The sequence below is a fragment of the Macrosteles quadrilineatus genome, unplaced genomic scaffold (genome assembly GCF_028750875.1).
Source record: "Macrosteles quadrilineatus isolate MER2022 unplaced genomic scaffold, UCM_ALF_1.0 Scaffold_1__1_contigs__length_201487025, whole genome shotgun sequence".
NCBI lineage: Eukaryota > Metazoa > Arthropoda > Insecta > Hemiptera > Cicadellidae > Macrosteles > Macrosteles quadrilineatus.
Window position 1 is genome coordinate 196,178,074 of NW_026542594.1, and position 21,235 is coordinate 196,199,308.

At 34.3% G+C, this 21,235-nt stretch overlaps 1 protein-coding gene across 1 annotated transcript; it reads left to right on the forward strand.

The window, feature by feature from the left end:
- The first annotated feature begins 2,499 nt into the window (after nucleotides 1-2,499).
- On the forward strand, nucleotides 2,500-21,147 carry LOC128993421 (arginine--tRNA ligase, cytoplasmic-like). Its single transcript, XM_054417314.1, has 14 exons — nucleotides 2,500-2,550; nucleotides 5,620-5,723; nucleotides 7,853-8,014; nucleotides 10,861-11,068; nucleotides 12,188-12,440; nucleotides 12,911-13,031; nucleotides 14,031-14,223; nucleotides 14,887-14,991; nucleotides 17,000-17,181; nucleotides 18,060-18,228; nucleotides 18,538-18,698; nucleotides 19,758-19,919; nucleotides 20,272-20,416; nucleotides 21,004-21,147. Exons 2-14 carry the CDS (start codon nucleotides 5,685-5,687, stop codon nucleotides 21,111-21,113), a joined length of 2,010 nt encoding a protein of 669 aa, XP_054273289.1. The 5' UTR covers nucleotides 2,500-2,550; nucleotides 5,620-5,684; the 3' UTR covers nucleotides 21,114-21,147.
- The last annotated feature ends 88 nt before the right edge of the window (nucleotides 21,148-21,235 follow it).

Sequence of the window (21,235 nt, forward strand, 5' to 3'; positions counted from 1 at the left end):
AGTGAGTCAGTCAGTCAGTCAGTGAGGGCTTTGCCTTTTATATATATAGATTATCAAACGGTGGGGGGGGGTCCGGAGGTCCTCCCCTGGAAAATTTAGCAGTTTTGAAACAAAAAAGAGGGTTTAAGCTTATTTTAATTGTCAAAAGCACTTCGAATAAGAACAAAATTATGAGTAAAATTTATTCAAATTTAGGCAGAAAATTAATGAAACGAACCGTTATTGACAGCAGACAGAAACATAATAATATGTTGGTAAGTTAGTCATCTAAAAAACGTGATCAATACTTCCATGGTGTATTAACATTATGTTTGTTATTATATTCATGACCAATTTCTCCTGTTATTCTTGGTTTCTTGGCTACTCATCACTAAAATAAATTAATCACAATTTACTAACAAAATATGGAATAGTTATGTTGTAACCAGAGGCTGAAGATGGGTTTTGATGAAAACTCTAAATATGCCTCCACATTTTTTTAGTAAATTGTGATTAATTCATTTTAGTGATGAGTAGCCAACAAACCAAAAAAACATACTGGAATGAATCAATTTCTCCTGTACAACATTTAGTCCTATAGCAATGAATACGGTTGTGTTCATAGCCTATACTTTATAACAGTTTATTTTGGTTTTTAAATAAAACGCAAGTATACTTAAACGCAAATCAAATTTTATTATCAATAAAATAATTTGACACAAAAGTAGATTTGACAGGAGAAAATCTTCGTATATTAGCTAGTACAGCATTTTTTCTCTAGCCCAGCAACCAGGGGGGGCAAATGCCCCCCTGCCCCCCCCCAAATGACGCCCCCTGGACATTTTTATTACTTGGTGTTTACTTAATCATACCGTCGACGATCACACATCACATATCACACGTCGGTCACATTTAACATACATGTTTTATTATCCTGGGAAAAAATCGAGTAATTTAGTCAATGATAAACACCACGCCATTGATATGGGAATTTACTTTGATTACGAAAAAAAGGCTCGATTCAGAGCACACTGCAAACCTTTATTCATTAGAAAGAAAGATCCTGACTGTGATAAACCTGTATTATTTTTGTGTTTGTTGTATGTAAAAAAATAATTTAAATGTAGGCTTATGTACACAGATCAGACATTCAGCAATGTAAAACCAGAAACCAGTCCATGTTAGATATACCATACACAGTGGGCTAAGTAAGTGTAAAAACAGTTTTGCGATTATTTAAAAAGTTTAATAGGTTGCACACTGAAAGTAAATCTTTAGAATTTAAGTTATTCAAACTTAGACTGTATGACTGACTGGCTAAGCCTAAATACTTTCTATGACTTGTCAGAATATTTTTCTATTAAGTCTGTACACTTTTGATGTTCTGATTGACAAATAGTATTGTGTTTTTAACTTTGTATTGATCATTTGTAGCGATCATATTGATCATTGACGTTGTCCATTACATTGTACAGGGTGAATAAAAAGTCAAGACCCCCCCCATCTAATATTTTTCCGAGTAAATATGCAGAGATATCCTTTTGGTGGTCGAGCAATCTTAGCAGGAAGTTTCATTTTATCATTTTGAAACTTTTGAGTGTCCCCCCAAAAGGGGGGATTTGGGGGGCAACTCAAATATTTTAAATGCAAACCCCCTTAAAATGACACCTCATTTTGAAGTGTTTACAAAAACTTAAAGAATGATGAAAACTAGAGGTCGCTATCTCTTCTCTATCCAAAATGGTAGCCCGTCAAATGTTGTGGAAAATCAACGGTAAAATTGTTAATATTGGCTGCCATTTTGGATAGAGATGAGATAGCGAGCTCTGGTTTTCACAATTCTTTAAGTTTTTGTAAACACTTCAAAATGAGGTGTCACTTGAAGGGGGTTTACATTTAAAATATTTGAGTTGCCCCCCAAATCCCCCCTTTTGGGGGGACACTCAAAAATTTCAAAATGATAAAATGAAACTTTCTGCTAAGATTGCTCGACCACCAAAAGGATATCTCTGTATATTTACTTGGAAAAATATTAGATGGGGGGGTCTTGACTTTTTATTCACTCTGTATATATGTTTAAAGACAGTAAAGATTCTGATTCTGATTCATGAGTACTACCATATGTTTTATCTATGGTACTACCATACTACGGTAATATAGCTTATTCCCTATATGGGAAATTCGCTAAAAACAAACTACCTAAGTTACCTAGGATGGTTTTATGTACCTAAAGATTTGTTTTCCTTATGGACCAGTTGAAGCAGAGACCAACCAACAACCAACACAAGGTAAGTATGTTTTATCTTTATCCATTAGTTAGTCTTAGTCTAATAATGGTCGTCTATGGTAAGATTGAATCGGACATCAAAGTTCTGAAAAAATGCATCCAAAGTCAATAGATCCTATAATCAATCATAGTTTAATGCCTTCCCGGTTCCCGCCTTACTCTATGGATTTTACACGTACCCGTGCGTCAGCAGCATGTTGATGTTTTTGTTGATCTTGAAAATTGAATTCGATTTGATGAAAGGACGACTTAACCTATAAATAAATCTGAGCATTTATTTAGGTTAGCTTTCGCCCAGGAATTTTAGACAAAATAATGCCCTAAAATAGAACAAATTAATAACTAGCTGATTTTTGGTGTGGTGTTAGTATGTCATTAGGTAAGTATTTTCTGAAAGTTCCCCTCACTTCCTCCGCTTGCTTCACCCAGTAAAGGGCTAGAAAGGGTCTAAGTGATGTAAAAATACATAAATACTTATTGAGTGACACCAGTGTCACCGATTTTAGTGGTTTTAGTCTTAAATCATTCAGAATGAAAGTAGTCATGCTAAATAATCATCACAACAATACTTCATAGCACTTTAGGGCGTTTTATTTTATATATTTAAATTTTTATAGTAAATTTTAGGTTATTTAAAGCGTTTTTGCTGAGAATTTCAGTTTTTGACAGCTACTACCCCCAACTTATTATTTGTTATTTTTGTCCAAAAATATATCCAAGAAAATTTTAAAATCAATGAAACAATTATATAAATCATTCGTGATTTTGGATTGGCAAAGTTAGACCGAAATATAGATATAAAGTTAAGAGCACCGAACCGCAGCGTATGAATCCTTCGCACATTTTTTACCATTTAATTTCTCATTTATTAACTCAAAATGGTCTAATTAATAAATAAACTCACATAAAGAATGCTAGTAAATAATAATATTAAAACCCCTCATATCCATGGATACGAAAAAATAAATCATAAAAACTACAGGGTGTTGAGAAATTTAAGTTTGGATATTTTAGGTTGGCAGCTCTGAAAAAAAAAATGTTTGCCCAACAATGCTTTCACACCTGTTATAATGTACGTACACAGCTTTATACGTATAATACCCCGGCCGAAGCAAACCTGCAGACTAAGCAAATTTCCATTTGCCTGATTTGGATTTACACTAAAATGTGTCCTTAAAAATATCACAATTATTCCTTATTTAAATTAAATGGTACTTAGGTTTGCTGCATCAGGGAGGGTAAAAAGGTGTTTTTTTGTAAAAAGTTAATAGTTTAGTATGAAATGAATCCATTTTCTAAATTTGATCAAATATATTCATAAACAAGCAAACTAACACAGTTTACTTATTCTCCATAAGAATAACATGGGAATTTTAAATTTATAGTTTTTTAGAATTTTCTCCGTAACCATTAGGCGCATAATAACGCTTCAATATACTAAATTATTTGTTATTTTAAGCTCTACAAAATGTTTTAGAAAGAAAAATGCTAAATTTTAAGTTTTTAGGGTCAAAATGGGAAAACCGAGTTGCTTACCATGAGTACTACGGTAATAGCTTATTCCCTATAGGGGAAATTCGCTAAAAACGTAATTATGTTTGAAGTTGTTTTAGAAGACTCGTGGTAGAATTGTTCATTTACAATATGTGATGTGAATAAGTAATAGAACAATTTTGTTTTATATAGGTGTTGTGATTGTTGACAAGTGGAAAATGGCGTAAATCATCACTTAAGTCTATTTTTTCACACAAACTTCATAATAAATGGACTTGAATTAAAATACAGTTTTGAAGCTACGCATTTTTCGCTTGGTGTCATGGAAAGCTGGAGTGTGGAGAGAGCCTTCCTGAAGCAGGGAACCTGACAAAATGTCGTCACCCAAGGTATTTCTGCTATTTTACATGCCAGTGAAGAGCGTGGGGACAACGTTCGACATATTTAGGAAGGTAAAACATCCTTAAAGGTCCATGAAAAGTGTCAAACTTAGTATACACGACCATCGTCCATTGCTGCAGCTAATTGCGTCACAGCGTCAGTCATCTGATTCGTCCTGTTTGGACCTAGAGGAGGGCCCTAGTCGTCTCTCTCTCTCTCTCGTTCAAGCATTGATTCGGTGTTTGACATTAAAGTTCACTGTTTGTTTTGTGGCAAATATGCCTTGAACTGTGCCAATACAAAACTCCCACAAAAATATAGAAAGGTTTTACCCTACCAATATTTAACTCCGTCTTACCCCGAATAGCCGGTGTTGGAGACTTAGTAGCCGCCCAAGCAAAGTATTGCCGTGACTGTTATTCAACATTTTTTTGAAACCCATCAGAAAAAGGTGTAGGTAGACTGAAAAACGTCACTACAAGAGATGCATTTTTAAAATTATGTGGTTACATTGAAAATAACGACGAATCCCAGTTTAGCGTCACTGATGAGCTACCTAGAAAAAATGGAAGAATTTTTACCAGGAAAGGAAATTTACAGTTCATAATACTTAGTTAGGAAGCTGTCCGAGCATTTTGGAGAGAAAATTACATTTTCGGTAACAGTTGTAACGTTGAGTGATACTTCTCACAAATTATTACGGGCGTCATGGAACGCTGATAGAATGACGGATTTGGATACCAAAAATAGAAGAAAATAGTTGAAGAGTCTGCCCAGATTATTAGGGAAGAGATGAGGCATCTAAACTCAACTTGTTCTGCAATGGGTAGCCGCTGTTTTGGAGGCTGCGCCAATGGACCTCCCACATCTCTGTAGGATGATGAAGATGTTGATGCGGGATTGTAGTTACAAGAAATATTGAATGTAGGTAAAGAATATGCTTTATTTTGGACGGATTGAAATCCACCCCAAGAAACTGATCCGTACTTTTCTGAAATGTGCAGGAAAAATTATTAACTTATCTTAGCTATTTTTTTTATTTGTTGATATGTGAGTATTAGTTGTATATAAGATAAAAAAAAAGGTAAAGAAATTCCAATATAACATATCTTACAAATGATGCAAGAGTTTTATTTATTTTTGTATATATTTTTTTTTTACAAAAAATAAAATATAGGTATCAAATAAAAGGCCTTAAAGTGCTACGAATTATTGTTGCGGCAATTCTTTAGCATGACCACTTTCATTCTGGATGATTCAAGACTAAAACCACTAAAATCGGTGACACTGGTGTCACTCAATAAATATTTTTGTATTTTTACGTCACTTAGACCCTTTCTAGCCCTTTACTGGGTGAAGCAAGCGGAGGAAGTGAGGGGAATTTTCAGAAAATACTTACCTAATGACATACTAACACCACACCAAAAATCAGCTAGTTATTAATTTGTTCTATTTTTTTACCTAAAGTGCCTGGGCTATAGCTTTACTTCTCTGTGGTTAACAGAACTATATAATTGATTTGTGTTTAGAAGTTAATAATATCATGGACATTGAAAATATTAAAAGAAGAACTGACAAAGCTGTGAGTTGAGTTTCCATCCGAATAATGCTAGGCCAACTAATAACTTAGTTAATGTACATATAGGCTAAGCTAATTTGAATTGCTAGAATAAATCCAAGCTTTAGTTTCATTCTTTCATAAAATGCCTAAAGTGTTCACATTTTTGTACAATGATTAGCCTAGTCATCAAAGTGATCTTGTCCCCAGCCAGGACACAGTTGAGTTAACTTACCTAGGCCTACTAGGCTATTGTAGGTTTATTTATTTATTTTTAGAGGCATATTATTTAAAATGGATTTATTTAAATATAACAAATTATATTTATTTTTTTAGATAGGCTTAGGCCTAAGTTACCTCAGATGAATTATTCAAATCCTGTCTTTGGTCAGGTAAAGTGTTAACTTCAAGAGGTATTGATCTGTTAATGGCAGCTAATTTATTTTAAAAAAAAAGCATTATCTTAAGCCATGTTTACAGGAGGCTAGTCGGCGGGCAGATTATTATTTTTTTTTTTTGCTCTAATCAACGCCAATGGCATTTTTTTTAATGAAGTCAAACACTTTTAAGGGAAAGCAGCCCAAACCCATTAAAGTTTTGTGGATGTGCCGGGGATTGAACCCGTCCCTCCCGCACCAAAGTCCGAGACGCTAACCACTAGGCTAGCAACACACCCAATTAGGCTAGCAATTTTCCCCCAGGTAGCCTAACTTAAAGTAGGCTACATTAGAGCATATTAGAGGCAAGTAACCTGCCCTGCATTCAAATAAAATGATTCAAATGATTCAAATGATTTATTAGGCCATTCAGTGCATACAGGACAATAGGCTACGTCAACAATACAATAAATAATAAATAACATGCCAAGCTTCTTCTAGCATTCTTGACTAACAAAATTAAATTAAAAGCTGAAAAAAACATGCAGGATCTCAATCAATACAAAACATGCAAAGCGCATTCTATATTGGCCTTGTGTGAACGAGGTTTTAGTTTAAGAACAGTGTTAGGCCTACCTCAGCAACTTCTGTTGTTTGATTCTTGATTGAAAATACCTGCCTTTGATTAACCGTTATTTGTTATACTTAAGCCTAAACTTAGTCATATCACAGATAATATACGTATGTTTATATTATAGGCCTACTGTATGAGCTTAAGTTTACGTTATTATTATAAGCTGTCTGTTTTATTGATCCAATTTTATAAATATTAATAAGAACATTTGCTTGTTCTAAACCTTAAATTTGTTGTTACATTTTAACTATAACTTTATTTTCTCTCTAACACCCCTGCAAACAATTCAAGAATACCGGTATGAAAACCATTCAAATTGAAAGAGTTTGGGCCGCTTTCTCTGAAAGAATAGCTCTGTTCATAACTACTTTACTAGGCAAAACAATTATTTAAGAACTGACCAATGTAACTATCAAAGGACAATTAATTCAACTTTTGAGCTGGGTAAAAGAATGTACAATAAATTAACGAACCATGTAAAGCAGCTAGATTTAATTAGATATAAGTCTTATTTGAAGCGACTCCTCCTAGAATTAAGTGTATATAGTGTTGAAGAATTTGTTAAATATTTAGATGTTTATTTGTGTCATAGTTAGTTGTATTGTTTCTTTTTAGAAATGTAATGACGATGCACCAGTTTGATGTTACCTGCTGTAACCCATAAATGTTATGTGCAAATAAATACTTTGACTTTGACTTTTGTTTGTGTGGATCGTTATAAATACTTTTAACTGGTAACTTAAACTAATAAAATAAAAAAAAGGTTTTTAGATTATTGTTGGAAACAGTGGTGTATCTAGATCTCTGAACCGTTTGAAATAGAAGAGAAAACGGTAACTTTACTTAACTCGAATAAGTCCTGCACAAAACCCCTGTTTAAATTAATCCCAATTACTTTCTGATTCTGAGGGATAAGTTTTAAAAGAACAAGGACAATCATCTTTGGAATGAATTCTGTTTCAGTAAGGCATAATTTTTACACTATTCTGACTTGACTAGTTAGTCTGGACAAAGTCTGTCTAGAATAAGGTTAAAAGAAGTCTACAAAGGACAGGCTTTCAAACAGGGTTGTTAAAAAAATTAGATTAGTAGGCCTACCTCCAAAGAAATTTCATGACATTGATTTAGATTTTATTTTGTAGGAAGATGAAGTAAAATTGCTTACAGAGCTATTCAACAAATTGAAGTCTTCAGTTTCGAACGGCAATGGAGCAGAAGTGTGTATGGAAAATGCATCTGATGAATTTACGGATCTTATCACCTTGAATACAAAGTTGAAACATCGTCTGGCTATTCTGAAAAGGGTAAGAATATTTTGTATAGGTAATATTCTCTTAAGATTATTTTTATAGGTAGCAGAGTGGAAATAAACAAACAACATTTTCCAATCCATAAATTAGAAATGGCAGGCCCTCAACATTTATAAAAACCTCCATTTATTTATGAAACCTCAATATTAACCATATCCAACCTAGGGAGGTTTATTTTAAATACGGTAGTTAAACTATTTATGATTTGAATGTTTTCCTTTTTGATTTAACAGAAGAGCACCTGGAGGTTATTTGCAGCTAATGTAAAAAAACAAATAAAATACCCTCGCCGCAGCAAACCTGCAGACTAAGTGAATTTCCATTTACGTGGTTTGATTTTCACTCAAATTTACTGTTAAAATCATGAGATTTATTTTTTTAAAACATTAATTTTAATGAATACTGCAGTGTTCTTAGGTTTTCTGCTACAGGGAAGGTAATAATGTAGGTATTTTATTGTTATGCCAATATTGTTGTATAAAACAAAGGCATTTGCCAAATTTAATCAAAATATTTGCATTAGCCTACTGTACAAGCAAACTTAATAGTATTACAGTTTATTAGTTTTCCATAAAAAAATGGAAATTTCAAAATAGTTTGTTGGACTTTTCTTCATAACCACTAGCTGTACAACAACGTTCCCGCATACTAAATTATTTGTTTTTTAAGCTCTACAAAATATTTTTGAAGAGAAACTGCAAAGGTTTATGTTTTGGGAGTCAACACAAGAAAAAACAAATGTTGTCTTAGTAAAACCTTGTTTCCATAGTCGGATATAATCCTATCTATATAAATAAAATTAGAGTTTTGTCTGTACATTGCTTAGAATAATGAACTTTTTGGTTATTTTTACATTTCATAGGTCAGAGAAACCGAATCAAACCTTATCTCAATTTCTGTCTGTCTGTCTGTCTGTCTGTCTGTCTGTCTATCTGTCATTCTCTTGGTAACGCTAAAATACGCACTTTATTACAACTACTCCTCAATAACTATAGCACTGTCCCGCCTGAAACTTATTTTCCAAATACTATACATATATGAGATGGTTTTAGACGTATTTCATCGAATATGAGACAGTTAGATATTTAACAGTAAACCCTTGAAAATCAAGTTTTTGTCGATTTTTGACGTGGAATTTCTGGAAGCCCATGTTAACCTTATGAGAAATGAAATTATTGAATCTTAACAGCTGTTTCAATTAAACAAGTTGGTTCTGTTCTGTGATGTTCAATAGCATTAAAGTTACAAGGATTACCAACAGGGTGCAGCACTAGCACTATTATTTCTTTTACATTTATGACAACAGCTAATTTGCAACCTGGAGGCGAGTGAGCGTAGCGAACGAGCTAACCTGAAGGCAAGTGAGCGTAGCGAACGAGCTAACCTGAAGGAAAGTGAGCGCAGCGAACGAGCTCCAACATACAGGTGAGTGAGCGTAGCGAACGAACTTCAACCAGGACGTGATTGAGCCATGCAAACGAGATCAGATAGTAAAAATAAAAGTAAGCCTACCGTTATAGGATCGACCGGCAGACACAGAGGTAATTTAACCTTTTATTGATTGTCATACCGATCCGGAACAACAAAAAACAACATAAAATGAAGCTATGTATAATAGTTTGGCCAGCATATCTTAAAATATGCAAACCAACTGCTGTTCTTTATATAAGAAGGTTTCAACTGAATATTATAAGATCCCCGTGCGTAGAACGGGTACACAGCTAGTTTTAAGCTAAAAACCTACTTAAATATAGGAAGTAACAAAATTGAACAGTACACAAAATGTAAAAAAATTATGATAAAACTCTGAGCTGATAAATAAATCAAATTTATTTAAATTCCATACATAATATTCCTAAAACATTTTAGAAGTGAATAGCAACATAACCTAACTTCTATATTGTAAACATTGTATGTCTATGAAACTAATGAGAGGAAATATTAAAGACCAATAAAATGTTGTTCACTCTAATAATAACACGGCTTATAATCAGTTGTTCATTAAGTTTTCATCAGATTGTCCGACAGTTATTGACGGCACTTCTTACAGTGATATGACAATTGGTTGTTTTTTGTGTTTTGTTTTATTGGTGCATTTTTGTGTAACCAAACAAAGTGGATCTGAAGAGGTTGAACAAAAAACACCTGGATTTACGGATCACAAAAAATCTAGAACAATATTATCTCCAGGTCCTATATGCGACTTTATAAAGTATTATAAGGTACCTTGTCAAGGCAAGCAATTTCTTATGAAATATAAATAATAATTTTAAACACTAGCATAGGCTGGTAAAATGTGAATTTTATTTATTTAGGTTTATATTTATTATTTACATACATTTTGTTTTTGATCCAATATCTTGTGAAGAAACCTTATGTTTTTACTTTCTCTCCCTATACCATATATGGAGAAAGTATTGTTTTCGTCAAAATTTTCGAGTTTGAGTTTTGAGTGGATATATCCGTTTTGGGTTCTCCTGGACCCAAAAGAGTGGTTTTCAAAGTGATGTCCTTATGTGTGGATATGTAGGCCTACAGAGCTACAGACTACACCTTTGGTTTGGATTATTTTTATGATTGATATAATTTTTGTTTGAGAATCACACTGAAAAACCTTATAGCTGAAGACTTTAGTTGTTTCCAGTTACATTGTTTAAACAAAGTGTAATAAAACGCATAGAGGGTAGAGGCGTAGTTCAAGTTCAATTGTTATGTCTGGTTTTTAAGTACCTTTTTAAGAAACCTTATAGGAAGAATATAGGCTTGTAAGTCGAAAAAATAATTTTGACTGTTAACCTTTACGAAAGTATTTTATTTCTTGACCTACAATTAATTTTTAGGCACTTCTAGAAGAGAAGGAGAAGAGTGCTGGGGATACGATGGAGAATATCCTGGACTCGCTGTCTCAACTGTTTATCAGTGCGGTGGCGAGGGCCTACCCCGACATACCAGACCCTCCCGTGCCTCTCACAACGTCCAGCGCGCCACAGTTCGGGGACTACCAGTGTAACGCGGCAATGCCGATAACTCAGCTGCTTAAGGCTCAAGGTACAATAAACACTAGACAATAGACCGTAGACATTTGACTCTAGACAATAGACCGTAGACATTAGAAAATCAATTAGGACAATCGACGCTAGACATTTAATACAAAAGACAATAAAGACAATAGACACTAGATAATAGACACTAGACAATAGACGCTAGCAAATAAAGACAATACACTTTGGACAGTAAGGACAATAAACCCTCCATAATAAAGACTATAGACACTAGACAATAAAAACAATAGACAATAGACATTGCTCTTATCTAATACTCTTTAAGAGCAATACTACAAAGTTTGTGTTAAAATTGATTAGTAGAGTCGGTCGATAAAAAGCCAGTGATGTCCGTGAAGGTCATTGATGTATTGAGAGTCTTGTTGAGTTTCTTTTTATTGCGGTCTGGCTGATTTGGAAGGGTTTTTGTAAGATAGCTTAACTTTTCATTCAGGATGAGATGATGTGGTGGAAGCTCAAAGTTTGTAGATGTTTTACTCCGTTAGAGTTGGGTTTGGGTGGGTATTTCTATTTTTTAGGATAGGCTCTACAAAAAAAGGATATTGGTTCAGTAGGCCTAATCTAAATGTTGTTAAAGTTAGGTTAGGTAACTTCATTGTGCTGTACAGTACACCCACTTTTAACCAACCCTGTATGAACTGGCATAAATTAACCACCTCTATTTGAACAGAAAAAAATTAAGGTCAGTTTATTCGACCTAAATTTAAAAACTGGATGGTTTCAGTGTGAGTGCAGGTCTACTTCTGTTATGAATCACACTGGAAAGTCACAAAACGTAATTTTAATGCAGGAAACTTACAGATATTTCCAAGTTAATTTTAAAATGTGATTGCAAATCATTTTATTTTACACAGTTATTTCAATCAGTGAGAAAATTCAACTTTGTGTGTATATTACTCTACAATTAATCTACAAAGTAGGCCTATTCATGTTTCAAGATCAAAATGTTACAGTTGATATTTTTAATTATAGGATTGAGAGACATGAATTAAATACAAATTATTTTAATCGACAAGATTAGCCCACATTTTTGAAAGATGTTAGGCCTAGTTAAATACTAAACATTATTATTTAGTTCTGTTAATAATTCAATCTACTCTTTCAGGCATCAAAGTCTCTCCGAGAGATGTCGCCACTCGGATCAAGGAGAATCTCGACAATTCAGGACTGATAGAAAAAATAGAGATCGCCGGCCCAGGGTTCCTGAACGTATGGATCAGCCGAAAACACTGTCAGAGTTTACTCACGAAAATACTCACCAAAGGTGTTCTACCTCCCCCTCAACCTCGCAAACTCAAAATCGTCATTGATTTCTCGTCACCCAACATCGCCAAGGAAATGCACGTAGGCCATTTAAGGTTCGTTGGAACTTGTATGTTTTTAGTTGATTTTACTATACTTAATTAAACCTCACCTAGGAGTCTCACTGAGCCAATTACAACCTTTAATCTGTTACAGTCTACATATGAACCTAAAAGTGCTGTAGTAGAAAATGTAAATTTTCTTGAATATCAGCGGATAGCAACATTGTAGTGACGTTGTTTCTCATCTACCAGAGCTGCAGCTGCGCTTCTAGATTCTGGTGTTCACTAGCAGATTCAAAGACAACATATTTCATGGAGAGTTCTGGGTTAAATCTTTATTCAGTGATTTTTTTTACAATATTCTCATTTAGGGTTTCTATAAGTTTTCCAATTCAATAAAACTATCCAAACACCAATCATCCGGATTTGTTAATTTTTTGGCAAGGATATCATTACAAATACTGGAAATATTAAAATCAAAATTAAATTTAAACTCGAGATGGTTAACAAAGTTATTTTTTCAGGTCAACGATCATTGGGGAGAGCATAGCCAGGCTACTGGAATATCTAGGACATGATGTAGAAAGAGTAAACCATATTGGTGATTGGGGAACTCAATTTGGAATGCTAATAGCTCATCTTCAGGTATGTTTAGTCAAATTATACTTTTTCAATCATAATTAGTAAAAATTGAAATAAACGGTATTAGCCATTTGACACATGGTCAATAACCCTTAAAAGTGGTGGGAGAAACGATGATATTTTATGGAGAAATTATCTTTTGAACCATAATTTTTACACCAATGAGGGGTATAAGATTTTTTTTTTTTAAAGAGGTTGGCGGCCTCTTTTAACCTTGCATTTGCCCGTCCACATAGACTAAGCGCCCGTGCGTGGATCGTTTACAGCAAAGCAAGGAGTGAGCCGGTACAGTACAAAGGTGAACTGTACTGATAAATTTTAGTGGCAGTGACCAGGATCCGAACCAACGACATCGCTGCCTTGGGCCCGAAGTCCGCGACGCTGCCGACTGAGCCACTGACTCACAAAATAGGTTTTAAATTAAAATGACTATATTATACTATTTTTTTTTTTTTTTTACAAAATTGTTTGAAATGTTTTGTTTGATAACATCGCCTGGAACCATGGACCATGGATAAGTAAACCACAACCCACATGCAAAGTTTCATAAAATTCAGAACACAGGTGCGGTCTTAGCTCTGTACACATCCACATATCACTTGAAAAACCACTTTTTAGATTCAGGGGGACCCAAAACAGATATTTCCGACAAGAATAGTATAAAACCATACCAAGCTGAACCCGAGAAAACAATGAAACCACTCACTGGGACATTTCCTTATAAACACCTGCAGTTGAAATCTTTAATTAATGTTGTGCATCGAAAGTGCTTTGTAACCATGCAAGAAAACCATACCCTTCAATTTTTTTGATTTTGACTTTTATCAAACTCAACTTATGCAAGTTGTCGCTTTAACCTTCCTTATTATGTTTTCTAAACTGAATTTGAGCTAATATGTGACCGTATATGAAAAAAATCCTCCTAATCCAAACAGGCTTTAATCTCAATAAATTCTGATTGGCGTACTCTACTGTGGTGTTTTGAGTTGATTTCTTTTACAGGATAAGTACCCCAACTATAAGACAGAATCTCCCCCGCTCTCTACGTTGATGCACTTCTACAAAGAGGCGAAAGTTAGGTTTGACACTGACGAGGTTTTCAAAAAGCGAGCTTACGAAAGCGTCGTCAAACTGCAAGCCGGGGACCCTGAGTATACACAAGCGTGGCAACTTATTTGCGACGTTTCTCGTAAAGGTAGGCCTAAAGATTGTTTTTCCCACAATTATAGTTAGTACACAATAAGTTGTTGCTTTCTGTATACTCTTTATAGACTAGACAGTCATCATTTACAGAAAGGGACCAGTAAAACCAGCTGAAGTGTGGTAGGCTAAATCTATCCTTTAACCCTCTTATGGAACACTATTTTCAAAAAGTTGATTCGGTAGGCTACAAAGCTACACAATAAATATAGTCAGATTTGGCCAGGCATATTGAGCTTTTGCAAATAAATGTTGGAAATATGTAAGAACGTATCTTTTTGAAAAACAGTTAATCATTTTGTTTTCAAATAGTGTTTTGTATATTAAACAGTGATGTGATTGTCTGTATGATGTTTTACTTATAGTGTTCATGGTAGTGTGGTGAAAAGTATCGCACGCAACTCATCCGGTGATGTAATAACGGTACTCTCGTACCATATACACATATACATCCAGCTGCTTCCCAGCTTTGTAGCGTAGGGTACTAATGCCTTTATTTCTTTTGTCACCGTCAGTTATATGACAAAATCCAATGGATCTGACTTAAATGAGGTTAGAGTAATCCAAGCACTTCTCTTTTTTTCATTTCTGAAAGTAGGGAAAATTTAAACCTAGAAATATTGATATATAAAATAGAGTAATGTTTTCTTAATTTCAGAAAATCAGATGGTCTATGACAGGCTGGGTGTCAGGTTAACAGAGAGAGGCGAATCCTTCTACCAATCCAGGATGGAGGTTCTTGTGAAGGAACTGAAGGAAAGAGGTATGAGTTATTGTTTAAACTTTAATATTGATTTTTTCCCCCAATAAGGTAAACGCACCAGTAGCTGACAGTATAAGAAACTATACGCACTTAATAATCCGTGGTTTTGAATAAATAGGAACTAAAGAGATATTACGGATTTTATGTGATTCTAAATTTAGTGTAGTTTTCAAATTTGTCATACAAAAAGGGTTTTTTAAATATATTTTATAACATTTTTAAACTTAATTCAACCTTTGTACGTGTTCCAGTGGCTGACAGTGAAAAAAGTGCTTGTACCAGTAGCTGACAGTCAGTTGTCCCAGTAGCTGACACTGGAACTATACATGTACTAGCAGCTAAACCTAAGGGTTTTATAATTTATAAGACGAATAAAATCTAACTTAATAATTAAATTATAAAATCATGTAAAACGTTATTAAGAAAATTTATTTTACAAATTTTAAAATAAAAAATATTTACATTAAAAAAATATATATATTTTTTATTTATTTTAAAACATATATACATTTTTTAAGATAATTTGGCTGATTAATTAAAAAATTAAAATCATTTTATAAAAATGTGAGATCACATAAATTATAAATAGCATGCAAATTTCGATGGGTAAAACCAATTTAATATTGTGCAAGTAGCAAATATCCCCTGTCAGCTATTGGAACTTGTATGGTTTTTGTGTACCAAAGCCTGACATTGATATAATTTTTAATCCAAAACCCCTAACACCCCAATTTTATCATGAAATTGTCAACAAAGGTATAATTGATAAAAATAATGAGCCTAATCATTAATACTATTTAAGAAATTTAGCGAAATGACTAAAAACCAAACTTACCTTCTTAACAATTTCATTAAGGGAATCGACTAAATGTGATGTGTACAGACAGGGTCGCTTTCAAACCACCACCATTCAGCGAGTATGGGCTAAATTTCACTGATTTTTTTGTAAACAAATCAAGAATAAACATATGTTCTTCTAACAATGCAATCATGTGTAAATATTTTTAAGAGACCACATTATAATGTAAAGAAACTCAAACTGTCAGCTTCTGGAGCACTGTCAGCTACTGGTGCATTTACCTTAAATAGTGCCAATGTTTACTTCAATGCTGTGGGCCGCTCCAAGCCCCACCAATGTTTGTGGGGGGGGGGGGGGAATTTAGAAGTGGGAAATAACATTACTTTTCAGCAATAGTCAGGAATGTTCTTAGTTTTTTTGTATAACACTATTATTTTTGTCACCTATTATTTCCCCTTCCAGCATTATTTCACTTGTTCACTACGACGCTACAAAAAAATTACGATTCTCAGTAAACACTTACCTAGCGCTTGCTATTAATTAATAGGATTATATGGTCAGCTTTATTTCGCTTGTTACCATGAGGTTACAAAAATAATAAGTTTCTTATTAAACTATTACCAAGCGTTTACTATTAATTAATAAGATAACACGGTCAGCCTTATTTCACTTGTTCGACCTACCAGTTCAGATGACGTTAAAAAAAATACAATTGTCAGTACACGGTAACTTATTACCTAGGGCTTGCTATTAATTGATAGGACGACACAATCAGCGTTATTTCACTAGCGGTTCAGAAAAGATAACAAAAGTAGCAGGGTATTTTTAGTAACCTGTTTCCAATTTAATAGGTTAATATTCAGTAATAGTGTTATTTATCCTATTACGTTAAACAACGTCTACCACTAGGTGGCAGGCCATTTTCAATTACCAGCAGAGCGTTATCCAGTTAAGACTAAATAGCCTACATTGATGGGTTGGATAGGGTAGTTAGGTAAATGTAAATTAATAGTCACTTGAAAACAAAGGGGAGTTTTTTTACCTCCCATAATGTAGTGTACGGTAGTAAAAACATGTAGCGTAGGAAAAGACTATAAATGAAAATTAAAATAGTACAGTATCTTGAACAGTAGAACACTCCATGAACGTCTCATTGCATTTCTTCTTGCAAAGTCAATGATACTAACTGTATTAATTGTCAATCTCCAGGATTGTTAGAAGAGGATGACAAAAGGTTCATAATGTGGGGCAAGAACAAGGACTTGATCCCTTTCACCATCGTAAAGTCTGACGGAGGCTTCACTTACGACACTTCTGACATGGCCACCATCAGATACAGGATAGAGGAGAGTAAGGCCGACTGGATTATCTACGTTGTGGACATGGGACAGGTAATTGTAAATTTAATCCAAATTTAGTAAAACAACGATTAAAACGTTTAACCCTTCTAGGGTGACTGTGATTTCAAAACACAAGAGATGACATACTCTTGTTCTAAGGGATGTGTTTGTGGTGTAATGAAACAGTGTTAATATATACAAGAGTCATTTTTTAAGTAAGGGCCGTTTGTGTGTATAGCTTTTTGTTCGCTTGTACGCCGCAACAAGACGTTTGTGAACAGAACGGCGCCATTTGCAGCTCTGTAACTGACGTGTACACTTCGATACTAAGCAGCGAGAAGCCTTGTTGCAGCCTACAAGCATAGACAAAAAGAATTCGTCAGCCTTGCTGCGCGTACGCTGTAACTACATGGCACTCCCAGCGGTGTGCACCAGAACCTATGGTAACGCAGCATGGCTGACGGTCTATATTTAATTCTTTTTGTCTATGGTACAAGCAAACTAAGAACATATACAGTACAAATTAATAATATTTTAAGCCAAGCATTTATTGCTAGAAGACTGCAAAAAATTACAGATAACAAAACACAAGAGATGACTCAAAAAACTGAACTTCGCGAACTTGCCACTGTGATGCAGCTTTGGAAACATTGCGATTTTGACTATCTCTTTTTTTTGTCCTAGGACGCTAGGTACGAGCCTGGAATTGTTTTTCACAAAACTTCAGGCTAGACCTAGGGGTTGCGGCATTATCACTTAGATAAAATCTATTGGTGACTTGGAGGGGATCGAACCAGGGACTGAAGTCCCGCTACGCCAGCTCGCTCCCCACATATTGTCATATTGTCTCTTAGATTAATATGTATTCATTTTACAAGGGAATTTAAAAGCTGGATTCTGTATTGAAGCAAGTGTTTTCATGTGTCCAGGCTACCCATTTTGTTGTCCTCAACAGTTGTGCTGAGAAGGCTGGCTGGCTCAACCCGTCCAAGGTCCGAGTGGACTTTGTAGGCTTTGGAGTTGTGTTGGGAGAAGACAAGAAGAAGTTTAAGACACGTTCTGGCGAATCTGTGAGACTGGTCGAACTGTTGGATGAAGGTTGGTTTTGCATTATTTTATTAGCGTTTTATTTTGTTGTTAGTGTTCCATTTTATTATGAGGTGTTGCATTGCATTTTCAATGTTATAATTATATCAGTTAAAAAATATATTAAGTTGAATTTGTTATATATAAGTTAACCTTTTCCTTCCACCCTTTCACCTTCCTTTCTCTTTTTTTCCGTTTCCTTTTCCTTTTCATGAGGTCCAAAGTTTGCCTCAATAAAGAAGCATTTTCATTTCATTTCGTTAACCTTTTATGCAGTGATAAAATAGTTGTTCTTGTTTGTTAACCTTTTCATTACTGTAGGTCTGAAGAAGGCCCTGGATACACTGAAGGCCAAGGGAAGGGACCAGGTGTTGTCAGCCACTGAGCTACAAGAGGCGCAGGAGGCTGTGGCTTACGGCTGCATCAAGTATGCGGACCTAAGTCACAATAGAGTTAACGACTATGTCTTCTCTTTTGATAAGGTTAGTATACAGCCGTCAGCGGTTAGTCTAAATAACTAGCCTACAGAACCTAAGTAGTATTTAGGGATGGTCAAGTCTCGAAATTTCGGGAAATTTTAAATCTCGTTACACGAGACGAGATTTCTTTTTGGCCGAGATTTTTATCGAGACAAGAATTAAAAAAAAAAAAATTAAAAACGCCTGCAGAAAGTCAATGCAATACCCGCAATACAGGAGCGTGTTGTAGTTGCGTTTCCTTTGCGAAGGCGTTCTTATTTAATTAATTCTTCAAATGTAAATATTACTTTAATTATTTTAATAACATTTGAGAAGTTTCGTTAAGTGTTAGCAGTGTGAGGGATGTTTTATTACTATAAAAAAGTCAAAACAAGTAACTATTTTATAAAAATTAATATTTTATTTTATGATTTATTTTATTTTAGGATAAGTTGAACTCTATCCTAACTGATATCACTATGTTTCCTAATCGCAGGCATTTTTAATAATTTAGGCGTGATTAATAAAAAAATGGTATGCTGATGTTTTTTAATAAAAGATTGTAAATATTCTTGCCTATTATCATTATTTTTGTATTTAAACAGTCATCTAACAATGTTACAAAATCAGGTAAAAATTCTGAACGTGCATTTCCCGTTGTGTATGAGAAGTGAAATCCCGTCTCGATCTCGTCTCGAAATTTTATGAGGAATAAAAAATCTCGTCTCGTCTCGTCTCGAACTAAAAATCCAATCTGGTCCATCCCTAGTAGTATTGTAAAGACAGTTTAACTTATTTTGAATATACTATAGTTTGATAAATACATTATTCCTTATTGTGTCATTTGAATGCCCAAGAATATTAGATGGGGTTGGATATTTTAAAACATATACTGTTTTAAATGCTTGTAAAGTTGTGTCAATTCTACTGCCAATATTATATAGTCAGTACTGGGAAAACTGCTTGCTAACCGTGGTTCACAGTCTCTTAAATAGTTGGTCTGGAACTCACAGTCTGACAAGAAATTATTGATAAGTTGTTTTTATTGATAAGGCTCCTGGTAAAAGTCTGGTTATGTTTCAGATGTTGGAAGACAAGGGCAATACAGCTGTTTATCTGTTGTATGCTTACACCAGGATATGTTCTATAGCCAGGAATGCCAACATAACAGTGAGTGAGCTGGAGCAGGCTGCCAACACGATCCCCGTAGCCATCACTCACGAGAAAGAGTGGAAATTGGCAAAGGTATGTGATAGAATATATTAATAGGATTGTAATTGTTTATTCTTTATTCTAGTAATAAATTATGGAAGTCGTAAATAAACATCTGATAAACCTTTTTTGTGCTCGTAACCAAATACCGATCACTATCACCGCAAAGTTATTGCAAAAATGATAAACCGAAACCGACTTTACATGTCAATTCTTGGTTCTGCTGCTTTTGCTAAAAAAACTGGTAAAATCTACAATTGACAACCAACCCATCCCCAATTGTAATGTCATTGATAATATCTAGCAGTCCTATGTATTTATGCGTTCATATTAAAAACGTTTAACGCAATAGTTTTTAAAAACTTCTTTGTTTATCTGTTATCAGGTTTTACTCAGGTTCCCAGAGGTACTTACCAAGATCACGAGGGAATTGTATGTACACACACTGTGCGAGTATCTTTACGAGATCGCCTGCACGTTTACGGAATTCTACGACTGCTGTTACTGCATAGAGAAGGATACTAATACTGGTGAGTGTCGTAGATAGGAAAATACGTTAGAACATCTCCGCCGAACATATTTGTGAAACAACATGTTCTGTGAAATTGAGATTTTTGATAAACAATGTAAGAGCAAATTACATTCTTTACTGCGTGGGATATTTTGATTTTAAACATACATAGGTTGGTAGCTCTTACAAGAGATTTGATGTGCGGGAAACAGGCTGGGTTGGTATTAGCATGGTAAGAACGTTTCTGTTGGTTCTGGAAATATTCACTTTTGTCACCAGCAACGTTGTTCAGCAGAGATATTCATTTGTTGAACCGTAACGGTATGTACCTTACAGGGTGTCCCTTAAATAGGTTTAGATGTTTGATTTAATATTCTTGGCCGTTTATGTGAAGAAAATGTTTAACTATAAAATATATTAAATATATTTTGAAAATAGCTATTAAATATATTTTGAAAATATTTTGGATAAGTTTCAGCTTCCTTACAAATATAGAAACAAAATGGTGCCATATTGTAAACCGTGCACACATTGAAAATTTTACTGATTTACCGATTTGATACCTATACTGAATTTATTGAATCTTTTATTTTATTTATGTTACAGGTGAAGTCAAGAAAGTACACATGGACAGGCTGCTGCTAACGGAAGCCACTGCTCGAGTTATGAAGCAATGTTTCAATATCCTCGGCCTGAACACTGTGTCTCGCATGTAACTCTAAGTAATATATTTTTTGAAAAAAATAAAAACCTTTTTATTTTCAACTCCTCCTAATTCATGTACTTATGGCATTTTTAATGAGAAAATATTGTTTTACTATCAGATAAGAATAAGCAT